Raw genomic sequence first — 12,333 nt, forward strand, 5'->3', positions numbered from 1 at the left:
ATGCTTTGTAAAAGATTTCAGATCATATTTTAGTGCAGGTCTTATAGTTACATAGAGTATTTCATCCACAGCATGAGAACATGAGTCAATGCCTTTTCCACTATGTGTGAGAAACACTGCTGAGTAGTCATAAATGTCATAGACAGTACTCTGAAATTCATCCACAGTAGTCATATCTGGGTTTTTCCATCAGTGCATTAACAGTCAAGTATACCATTAATGTTTGTTCATTGAATTATAAGAGTGAAATTAAAACTAGGTGAGCTATACGTAATTGGAATTAAGCATTTGCTTCAGGAAGACAAAGAGCATTGCGTATTTTCTTCTAAATGAAGTGACTTAGTTTTCTCAAACTTAATTTTTTTTTCTCAGATCAAAACAGGTATCAACTTATGCTGTTAGAATCTGAGGGAAAAGTAAGAGAAAGTTTCCGTTTATATGGCTTAATTTATTTACAATACCAACTTTAGAAACATAAAGAAAAAGCTGCTTTTATTTATAGATTGATTTTCTATACTGTACCTGACTGTAATGTCTGTTCAGAAACTATCGATGCATTAAGAAGAAAACAAAGAATCATTAGTAAAACATCAAGTTACAGTTAAAATCTAGAGTGTTAAGACAAAACATTCTAAATGGTCTCCTTTCTTTTGAGTCAATTTGATAACTTTATTTTTTTTATGGCTATAGGACACCAAAGATTAAAAATAAATGACAATAGCTGATGCAAACATTCTGCATCTAGGAAAAATCCTACAGTGACTCAGTGATGTCAGAGTTACACAATCAGAAGGTCTTAGGCCTGCTTTTCAGGCTGCTCCTGTAGGTGTGTATGTGTATGTGCACGTATATGCACACACGTGAGGGAGACTATAAATCTGAAAACCTAAGAGGCTGGAGGATATTGAGCATATGGAAGATACTGTCCTAATATACATCTGTTAGGATTCTTTCTGGGACTCACCAGTTGATAAGTACAATCAGCTTAGTTATAACAAAACAAATGAATTCCAAAAAAACCATGCTTTGCAAAATTGTGCAAATTCCCACAGCCACAGGGAAAATGGGATTAGGGCAAAACAATCAAAATAATCAAAAACTTCAGGCAGTGACATACCAAAAAAGTAAGGAACCCAATAAAAACAATAGCACAGTTTTACACGTTAAATAGTTAAGAAATGTATGAATACTCCTTAAATACGGCACTTCATCTTGAAAAAGACCTGAAGTTTGCTTGTCGAAATAGGCCACAGGTGGGCTGCAGCTTGTGAGTAATTGTGAGTGATGGAAGAAGGATTCTCTGAAATTAGATGGAAAGTGGCAACACTGGCTGTGGATGGGTATGGCTTATAACACACCTGGTGAACTGAGGCAGAGAGATGTTTGACGTGTGTGATATGTGTATGTCTGTGTTATTTCTATTCATCTCAGTTCTGCTGGTGCAGTTCTCTGTTTATCTAGTGCTACTGCCGGCGAAATCGGAAACTAATGTAGAATCTAATGCAGAACTGGCATTATGCTCAAAATGTTCCCTAATATATCATCCATGTTGGAACAAATTCCCATTCTTAGAACAAGCGTTATAGCAGAACTGACTACTTTTTTAAAGGCATATTTCACATAGTAAAATGTGCAGGAAACTAAAAAACTGATGATGAAGTTTGGAAATTCTTAGGTCCCTCACTTCTTTTCTTTCCTTCAGTTGCTTACTTGCAATTGTTGCTCATTAATACCTTCATATCAAAGTAGGCACAGGTGGAAAGAGGTGACATGATGCAAAACAGGAAGTCTCTACTGTTGGAAACCAGGAAGAAAGCCTGAAGGTAAAAGCAGTCGCTAAGACCAGGTTTTGTTTTTCAGAGCTCTCGTAGGCCTCAGTCCCCTAACTTACTTCCAGAGCCCTGAGGAGCTGACTGTAATTAACCACCTTCAGCACCAGTCAGAATTCTGAAAGAATCCAGGAGAAGCTATTTGACCAAGTAATTATCCCAGAGTGCATTACTTGACGAGGAACAAGTTCTCCTAATTGAATAGGAAAAATTAAAAGGTTTGGTTTGGAGATAACAGAAGACATAAAAATGCTGAAAAGTTAAAATAGAAAAAATATGGAATTAGACTAAGGAAGTCTAATTTATTAAGTTCCACAATGATTGTTGTGTTTTTCCATGATGCTGCTTAATATATGTTCACTGATATAAGCTCAAATTCTTTTGATTTTAACAAAAGACACAGTGAAAGATAAAAGCCATCCTGAAAACCATATATTTATGTCAAATATTAAAATTGAGATTAACAGTGTCCAATAATAAGCAATATTTTAAATTATTAATAAGATTTAATATTTATTCAATAGCAATGAAAACGTAAGACCAAGTTATAGAAAACTTTTGGGGTGGTGATTAGCAAAATAATCAATACAGGTACTGGTTTTTTCAACAAAGCATTTGTTTTCTACATAATTAGGCTACTGAATGCTCTACTAGCTGAATTTTCTATATCCTGCCTTATATAAAGTTAGCAATACTTAAACTATTCACCCTGTAAATCATAATCTATAAAAGAAAACATGCATGGGTTTCAGTTTATGGCTTAATACTACTGATGATATAAACATTTTGAAAGAGATAAACTTCCTTTGCAGAAGGCAATTTTGAAAAATTACATTGATAGAATATCCTTCCAAAACTATTTTAATCAACTCGATCTAAAAATTATTTATGTAAATAAGTTTACATTTACCTCTTGAACTTTTAGAAGGAATAACATAAAGTAAAATATAAAGTACACATACCTCGCAAACTTCCAGTTGTTAAAAGTGCTCGAGCTTTGTCAGCTAAATCACTATTTAGAGTATTTCCCAGGAGCAAAATGTCAATGGCCTCTTGCTTGGAGCTGTCAAAGAAGTTATTTTGAATCGTTCTAGTAACAGAACGAGCGCCATCTTTTAACTTTCCAGCCTGTCGTGGGGAAAAGGATCATGTACTTTCATTCTAAATAGTGTTATTTTTACTCAGTAGGTATTCTGAAACTTGAAGTTTTATATAATCTTACTGTAATATAAATGACCTAGTCATTCTATTTTGAATATCTAATTATCACATTAAATGGCTCAAAATGTCACTGTTTCTTTTCCTCATTGGGATAACAGCTCTTCACAAAGAGATGGGAAAAAGCTCAGTGTCTCAACTGCACCCAGTAATGATATTTAGAGCAATAAATCTTTTTATTGTTTACTATAAAGAAAATAAACTGGAGTGCAAGGCTAATACCAGCATGGGCCAGGGAGCTGTGTCCTACACAACTACACCGAGAAACAACGGCTTGAACGGGAGTTTCAAGGAGGCTGAACCGGAGTGGGAGGGGGAAGCGGAAGAAAAGGGGGGGGGCGGGGGAGGTTGGTGGTGGAAGAAAATAAACTGAAGTGTACTTAAAACAAGGAAATTACTTACATTGTAACTTTTAGACTTTGGGGATGGAATGGGTGAGGAGAGCAAGGGAGATAAAGGAGGACACACTGCATTTATACACTCTTAGAAAAACTTCAAAGTACATTTAACGGTAGAAAAACAAAATTGAAATTGTTCATAAATTACATTAGCTAAAGCTATAACTGAACATAAAAATGAAGGTCTAGTTTAAAAGAAAATTATATTTACAGTTCATAAATAAATATTACATGTAAACTATAGTCTGTTTACTTTAGGTCATTTTACTGCCTTTGTAAATATAAATAATAAAAATAATAAATTTAGGCTAATTCCTAGAGTGAGAGAGTTTAATTTTTAATGAACATATATTTACTTAGGCATGTTAATTACTGTGAAGATTTATTCTGATCTTACAGATTTTGATGATAGTTAAAAAAAAAACTTGCCTTTTAGAAAATAACTTTGGTTTGCAATATATAATTTTTGTTTGTTAAAAAAATAACAAGAATTTGAGGCTTAAAATGTTATTCCCTTCCATATGATACCATACACAAATAACATTATTTGAAGTCACTCACCATTCACATTATCAGGCAATTAATCAAAAGGAACCCAGAGAAAGGAGAAGAAAGAACAGTTCAGATGTTAGAGTTTAGTTCAATACAGACTAGTATATTAACATAAAATTTATATCTATCAGGTTAGAGATAAAAGACCACTGAAAATATAAGTAATGTCTGTACATATATTAGTCACTGCAGAAACAAAAAGGCGAAAGAACATAAAAGAATATTTTAAGGAATAGTTGTAGGGAATCAGGTTTTAATAGCAAGAATTATGTTCTTTATTTAAAAGGAATAAATGAAAGTTTCATAATTTCAGGTTTTTAAAAGGAGGAACCATTTAAGAAGAAAATAATTGTAGATGTCAATACCTATTATTTTTATGAGTTGAACAAAAGGAACTTTTGCAGGTAAGGCCAATACCTCTGGACACAGAGGACCAGGCAGATTTGGAAGTCAAAAGAAGACTTAGAGATGATGAATGGCCTTTAAAGAATTTCAGGGGCTATACTGAAGAGGCTGAAGGAGAACAATAGAAGTGGTAAATGTTCTTGTTTCTATTCCTGAAGTAACTTGAGGAATTGTAGAGATTTCAAATGTTATTAATAAATTCAACTTAAAAAGTCAACATTGTATGTAAAATAATGAAAACTATCTCAAGCACGCTTCCAGGGTCCCACAATAAGGGCCAAACCCTAGAGTGGAACATAGTCTGAGGTAATACCAGCAATGATAAAGTAATGATGAGGCACAGAATTATAATTAAGTCCGTGTCTCACACTTCTTTTGCACATTTTGAAAACCTCCTTTTCAAGGTAAGTTAAGTACATTTTACTTTAAGTTAAGTAAAATAATAAAAACTTAAAAATCAAGACCTAATCATGTTGGGTTCACAGGAGGTGTTGCATAAATTGTTCACTGATTTATTCATCCATCCAGCGTTTGTCACATGTCTCTTAAATGATAGGTACTGTGTCAAGTGATTGGGGGCACAGAGCCAAATGAGATAGGACCCTTTGTGGGGAAGACTATGGTTTTAAAAAAATCATATTCATAATCAAAATAAATATAAAAAGTAATACAAATATGCAAGGGAAAATCATGAAAAAAAATGTAAGCAATACATACACAGGCCTAGTGGATTACCACTAGGTATCATACACACATAGCCCCCCAAACCAAGGAAATAACTTTCTTCAATCATTAGTGCCACTATAGAAGGAAGAGTTAAAGAGGAATAAAAGCATGATAAGAGAATTCTAAAACAGATGCCTAAAAGAAACCCTACTAATTTAAAAAAGAGACCATTTAGAGGCTGTATCAAGAGAGGAAAAAGCGGATCTTTTATGACAGACCTACATTTACCTTAGCCTTTCCTTCCAGAGCCCCAGTTCCGGCATATATCTTACTGATTGAATCACCATTCACAGACCACATTGATCGAAAAACTTCTTGAAAGCGAGTCACTAACTGAGGCTTTTCAGCCAAGCCAAGAGCTTCCAACTGTTTAGCGAGCATCTAAAACAGCAAAAGAGAAACTTTTATAAGTATATTAATACCTTCATTATGAGGTGAATTTTTAAGAACTACCAGAAGCACACCAAAAATCTGTAGTTATAAGACCAGGTGGGACTGGATTCTGAAAACAGAGTTTATTAGGTTGTGTTATTCCCCACCATTTCAATTTTTAAAGTAAATACCACATCAATGAAACTTATAAGCAACTTAATACTCCCGTGTAGTAAGAAGAACATCTTTCTGGTTAAATGATAAAATAATCTTATCAAAACATCCCTATAAATCATACTAGTTTACCTTGTTCACCTAAAAGAACTAATTATTCAACAGCATGCATGAGAGCAGAAAAATTATTTACCTAATTAATCTAAATATATAAAAAAATAACTAAGTTTCTTCAATTTTTGGACTTGGTTCTACAAGTGTGGGTAATTAAGGGCAGAAGATTATGAGGAAAAACAAGCTGCTCTTAAATTGTCATAAAAATAAAGACTAAGCCATATCGTTGGATAAAGCCATGCAGTTTTTTATGAGTAACGTCTACGTTGGTAATGTGTATAAAGGAGAACTAGAAGGAACACGGCAAGGAACACAGGACCTTTGGGCACCACAACTCCTGCATCACATGTAACAATGAAAGTGTTTAGAAAAGCCACTTATCTTTACTTGGAATGAATTTTAGCTTTGAAATCTGGCCAAGTCAAAGAAATGCACAATCCTGATCTAGTCTGTTTCTCTTATCTGGAATCCAGTCATATTCTATGCCTTGAAGTTTTACTTAACTCCTTCCCATTTGTTTTCTTTTATCTATAATACGGAGAATATCCATAATTCTAGAAGGATCAAAAACTAAAATAATATTTTTAAAAACCCTAACCTGGGTTTATATGAATATCTAGGGACTAATTCCAGAGCTGTTCTTCGCTAGCATGGCAAAAGAACACAGCAAAATAAGCTCCAGAATCCTTTTTATCATTTAGACCTCTCCAAGGACCTGAGCAAAACTGGTTTTGCCTACTTTACCAGTAAATATGGTAAGCACTTAACCAATTAACAAGGGAGTATTCTCACACCTAACTACCAACAGTGGATACACAGCTAAGTCCTATTCTGAAAACTAACACCTGTTATATTTTTAATGAAGCCTATCAAGCATTTCAATAAGCTCACTCTCAGATTCTAAGTAAATGTATTCAACCACTTAAAAACAGAAGTAGAAACAAACCTAATTAAGCCATATGATCAACTCTAAATGCCTGTTTTTACTTTTCTTGTCTCTGTCATATTTTCTAAATACATTATAATGATGCACTTCAATGACAGATTTCAAAAAAGGCAAAACAGTAAAATTTATTCAGTTACTTAAAAAATACATTTCTGTAGCAGACAATTCTATACACTGTACTTTCATTTTTGAGATAGAAAGAACCTCAGCTGCAGAGTAACTAATTAACCAATATTCTGGCCAAATTTAAGATCATTAACCAGAGGAACTAAGAACATGTTATTTAGTATTCCTGTTTTCATAGCATTTGAGAACTGTGCAAAGTTCCTATGGAATTAAATGAAGACTCACCACAGCCTATGACCCTAACTGTTGCATAATAGAAAGACTTAGAAAGCTCAGCATTGTTACAGTTTGCCAAATAGTTGAGACTGTGTCTACCTTAGACTGAGTTTCATGGATAAGTAGTAAAGAAAAAAACTTGTTTAAACAAAAACTCTGTGAGAGAAGTTGAACCTCATTCACTTTCATTCTTACTAACAATGGCATTTTCATCTGATCTTTTTTTTTATACCTACTGATTTGAAAATGTCACATAAACTGCATTAGGTTACAGGCTCTGTCAAAACATACTCCTATAGAATTGTCCATGTAAAAACAGATCCTCCCTAATTCCGAAGAGACTTTTAAGTCAACACAGAGAATGAAGGCCAAATACATACATATACATCAATATACATATGCGTATATGTATATGTATACATATACATATATTTCTTCCAAAAGACAGGAAAAAGAGGCAATTACTGGCATAGTATAAATAGCAGGTTTTTTTAGAGAAAGTTAAGGAACAACAGAAGGAAATAGTTACACAAAGAGAGTATCTAGAGGTGAAGGAAACATTTAAATGAAAAGGGATTTGGGGGAAAAAAAGACTAGAAGAGAAGAATGCTTTTAATGAAACATAACTTTATTTCATAAAACGTTAACTAATGAGAAACAAATGACAAAACCACTGGAACAGGCATTTGACACAAGTCACAAACATACATTTTCATTTATTCTTTACCTCTAAGCCAAGGAATGCCTGCACACTGTTGGTTCTATCAAGACAATCCAAGCAGTTTGTTCGAACTGTACCACTCTGGCATCTGTTAACAAAGTCAGTAAAGTTAAACAGCTAGTTTGAAACAAAAGCAACAAAACTAAAACAAACTGAGAAAAAATAAGGTCATTAAAAGGTAGCATCCATGTTCTCCCCCCAACTTTTTATTGTTACACTTTTCAAACATACAAAAAAGATGAAAGAATTTTACATTGAACATCCATTGATCCACCATCTTGATTCTACAACTGTTAATATTTTGCCATGGATTCTTTATCACATATCTATTCATCCACACCTACTTATTTTCAATTAGGTCAGTAGTTAGGAGCTAAACATACATTCAGATTTGTAACACCATAGTTCTTTGTACATAAAAGATAATCAAATACTTATGGAATGAATTTAAAAAACCCAAGATCTATTTTCTCTACTGATCTGTTATCTCTATTGTACATTGAAAAAAACTAAAAATCTGAGCTTTGTTTAACTAAAGTTTACCTCAATCTATATTCTGAACTTTAGTCTTTTAAAACTCAACTTTCTCCTCTACTTCGTATCCAAAAACTAAAGATTTACATTATTCGAAAGCAGACAATAAGCAATATCTTTTACTTCTATTTGTATTTAGTTGTCCTTACTGAGGTCAAGAAATATTAAAACATTAGTTTTAAGAGAGAAGTGGAACAGCCTCGTAGGCAACAGCCTAAGGTCTGGGGCCCCATGAATCCTAGCTCTAACACTTTCTAGTTATATGACTTGGGGCAGATTATAGCCTGTGCCTCAATTTCCTCAGATGTGAATAGGATAATAATAGAACCCAGCCCTATGATTGTTGTTATTGCTACATGTAAAGACTAAGTACACTGTGTGGCCCATGGGATGTACCCAATAATGTAAGTGATTATTGTTACTTGATGGATTCTAAAGAAAAAAAAGCCTAAAATCAAATATAATAAAGGAAGATATTTAATTATAAACTTTGATTTTAGAAAAGAAATTTAAGAGTTCTATGTTAAGAATAATTTTTAAATTACAGCAAAGTTCCAATTTAAAGTAAAGAGAAACAGAGCAGTCAAACCTTTGAACTTCACTTCCATCAAAATAAAAAAATCCATAATCTAGAAACTTTTGGACTTGAGGTTTAAGAACACTATGTAATTTTTCTGCCTTTCCTCCTTTAACCATTTGATGATAGTCAAAATTCACCATCTGGATATCAGTAGCATGTTCAGAAGCTTTCAAATGACTCTGAAAGTAAAAAGATAAATGTTCATCTAAATGTTAACTAAATATGATCCTAGTAATATATGTTATAAATGGAACTTTGTATTTTAAATTAAAACCTCAGTACAGTTCCTTGAAATCTTACTAATCTCACAAAGCTTTCATCAACAATGGCAGTAAAATGGAAAATTATTGGCTGATATCTAATGGACTATTTTTCCTAGAACCTCATATACTATACCTGAGAGATTTGGTGACATGATATCAGAGCACTTAAATAATATTCTAACAGCTGGTTTAGAAAATGAAAATTATTTCCAACCACTAGCATTTCAGTTTTTACAATACAAACTTAGTAACTGTTTATATCTATTATAAAATCTCAAAATAAAGTAGCTTATTTTTAAGACAAAGCCTATCATAGATTTAAAAGTTCACTTTTTATACAGTCGTTCAAGACATACACGTTTTAAAAACTTACCATAAAAAGTCATTCTCTAAAGTATAATCTTTTATTAACAATATTTATTTTACAAGGTTAAAACAAAATAGCCAAAAAATTAAGTTAATTCTGGACTTCACTGGATTGAATTTAAGAAAATGTTTTCTAACCATTTTGTTTAAGTGCATAATTCTATGTAACACCGTAATTTATATTAATTAATTATTGATCCAATACGTGTTTACGGAGAATATTTTTTTTAGAAGTCAGATATTTCTTTGGGTTTTTACTTGAAATTCTCAAGTTTTCTCTCTATGTACAAGGGGACATAGTCTTGCATATACACAAATACGTTATTCACTATTTTACAGGTTTAAAACAATGACTGTGGTTTCTAGGAAATAGACATGACCCTGAACAGATGAAGGAGGACACTGCCTGGTATCTTGCTGCCAACGACAGATGAACATTTTTGGGGGGAAAGAGGTATTCTTCTGCTTCTCCACAACATAAATAAGCCCATTTTAGAAAACTATCAATTGCCTTGAAAGCTTTCCAGAATCCCAATTTCAGCAACATTACCCTAAACTGTTTCCAAATAGTCCCAAAGAGTTAATGGTTCCAACAAGTACCCCACCTTTTTCTAGGAAGGAATTTACTTCCTGGAAGAATTTGATTACTGTATTATATTATTTTTTAAATACCATTCTTACCTGGAAAGCCTTACTTAGCATATGTTCACCTTCCTTAGATCCAAGTAAATTTATTATTATTTGTTTACCATATAAATTCTTAAGTGTTCGAAAATGCCTATTAAAGAAAGGAAATAAGCATATGTCAGGTGATAAGCTAATTTTTTTTCCCAATAAACAGGAATCCATTATTAAACAGAACCTATATGGTAGTAATTTAAACTGATGGAACTGGCAAAATTGGATACAAATTCATTCCACATGGTCTCAAAACTCTGAATTTATGAAAACTCACTTAATGCAATTTCCTCTCTGACTTATCAATGCTAAGCCTGTCACCTATGCTGGAGCAACTGGAGTCATGCAGCTGCCTCTCCACTCTGTGAGGGTGGTGGCAGACAAGCCCAGCGCACAGGCCATGCACTTGGCTGGGAGGAAGCTGAGGCAGAGGGCAGAGGGCTGCACCTCATACCTGAGAACATCACATCCCCCCCCATGATTATTCAGAGACCTCCTTAATAGCTCTAGCATTTTGTCTAACCGCTATGCTGAAATTAATATAAAATACTGAATGTTAAAATAAATAAATAAATAAATAATAAAGTGTTAAAAAAAGGGGGGGAACTAGGTCCCAAATAAGAGCCTTTTTTCTCTCCAGCTTCTAACCATTACAGAGGCTGTAGAGCAATGCCATCCAAAGGAATTAAGACATGAGTCACAGATATACTTTTATATTTTCTAGAAGGTACATTAAAAAAAGTAAAAATAAACAAATGAAATTAATTTACATGTTTTATTTAACCCAATACAGATAAAATATCATTTCAACATGTAACCATTATATAAAAGAAATATTAATAAGGTAATCTTAATTTGCATTTTTTGCACTAAGTCTTAGAAATCTAATGCGTATTTTACATTTACAGCACATCTCAACTGGACTTGTCAATTTCAGGTGCTCCAAAGCTCCACGTGGCTAGCGGCTATTGCACTGGACAGCCACCTAGACAGGTAATTTTAAGGCCAAGAGATCATGACCTACACACCTAGTGCTACCACCTCTAGAAGTCGTAACATTTGGTGTCATTATCTTCCAGTTAAATTAAGAATCAGAAGAAATTTTACTTAGAGCCCAAAAAAAGTGAAATGAATCAGTAAATATAATTACAACTAGTCACAGTATTTAACAGTATCAAAACTTGCATCACTATGTAAAAATAATCAGTCTTACCTGTCAAAAGCAGGTGCATTGGCTTCAAATCCCCTCGACATACGGACACGATGAGATCCCACCTACGACAAGAAAAATACTAAAAGCAACATGTAGATAAAAAATTATCACTCTTCACAATACACAGTAATTCATTTGCTGAACACAAAGCAGTAAGTCAGATAATTGATTGTCATTCATGATATTCTTTTAAAAAAACAAGTTCTAGGAGTTCTCCTCCCCCCTTTTATTTTTTAAAACACAACCTCATTAAATAAATAAATAAATAAAATAAAGTAAGCTAGAGGTTAGACCATTATGAAACACTTGTAAACAGAAATGTTTATTTATGAAAGATATTTTTAAGAATGCTTTCATATACATTACCTTATTTTAAGCTCAAACTACTTGCTCTGTGTAAGTCAACAGATATTACTGTCATTTGGGAAATCAACAAAAAATACAGCCAAGTGAAATAATTTGTCCTTTTAGGCCAATATAACTAATTCCAAAAAAGATTCCTAAATTTCTACTCTCCCAAGCTGCCTACAAGTGTGTCATATTTTTTTGTCTGTTATGCTGAATATTCTCTTCTCCCTCACCCAAACATCCAACAAGTTAAAAATATTGTTCCTGGAAAAAAAGATTTTCCAAAGTCAATCTCAATCACACAACTATATAACAACATATTTTGCAGAATCAGAAAACTTAGGTTAAGAGAATTAAACAAGATGCAAAATATCTACTCATTGTGTTCTTTTTTCATATAGGAGTGGCAGAGAGATGAGGCAGGACCGAGAAAGATATTAACAGATGCCAAGAAGAAATACAAAGGTGACACCATATTGTTTCCCTTCACTTTTAAACATTTCCCTGAGACTTTCAAAGTTCACCAGAATTCATTCTTCCTAACCTCACTTGTG

The 12,333-nt window shown here is 33.1% G+C and overlaps 1 protein-coding gene across 1 annotated transcript in view; it reads right to left on the reverse strand.

Annotated features, from left to right (window-relative positions):
- The window catches only part of SYNJ1 (synaptojanin 1), an 83,435-nt gene that overhangs the window by 38,987 nt on the left and 32,115 nt on the right, over positions 1-12,333 (reverse strand). The window contains 7 exon segments of the mRNA XM_033127443.1: positions 523-546; positions 2,792-2,948; positions 5,357-5,509; positions 7,804-7,885; positions 8,921-9,090; positions 10,222-10,318; positions 11,432-11,493. Coding sequence (XP_032983334.1) covers positions 523-546; positions 2,792-2,948; positions 5,357-5,509; positions 7,804-7,885; positions 8,921-9,090; positions 10,222-10,318; positions 11,432-11,493 — 745 coding nt within the window.

This window comes from Rhinolophus ferrumequinum, chromosome 2, assembly GCF_004115265.2.
Source record: "Rhinolophus ferrumequinum isolate MPI-CBG mRhiFer1 chromosome 2, mRhiFer1_v1.p, whole genome shotgun sequence".
Taxonomy (NCBI): domain Eukaryota; kingdom Metazoa; phylum Chordata; class Mammalia; order Chiroptera; family Rhinolophidae; genus Rhinolophus; species Rhinolophus ferrumequinum.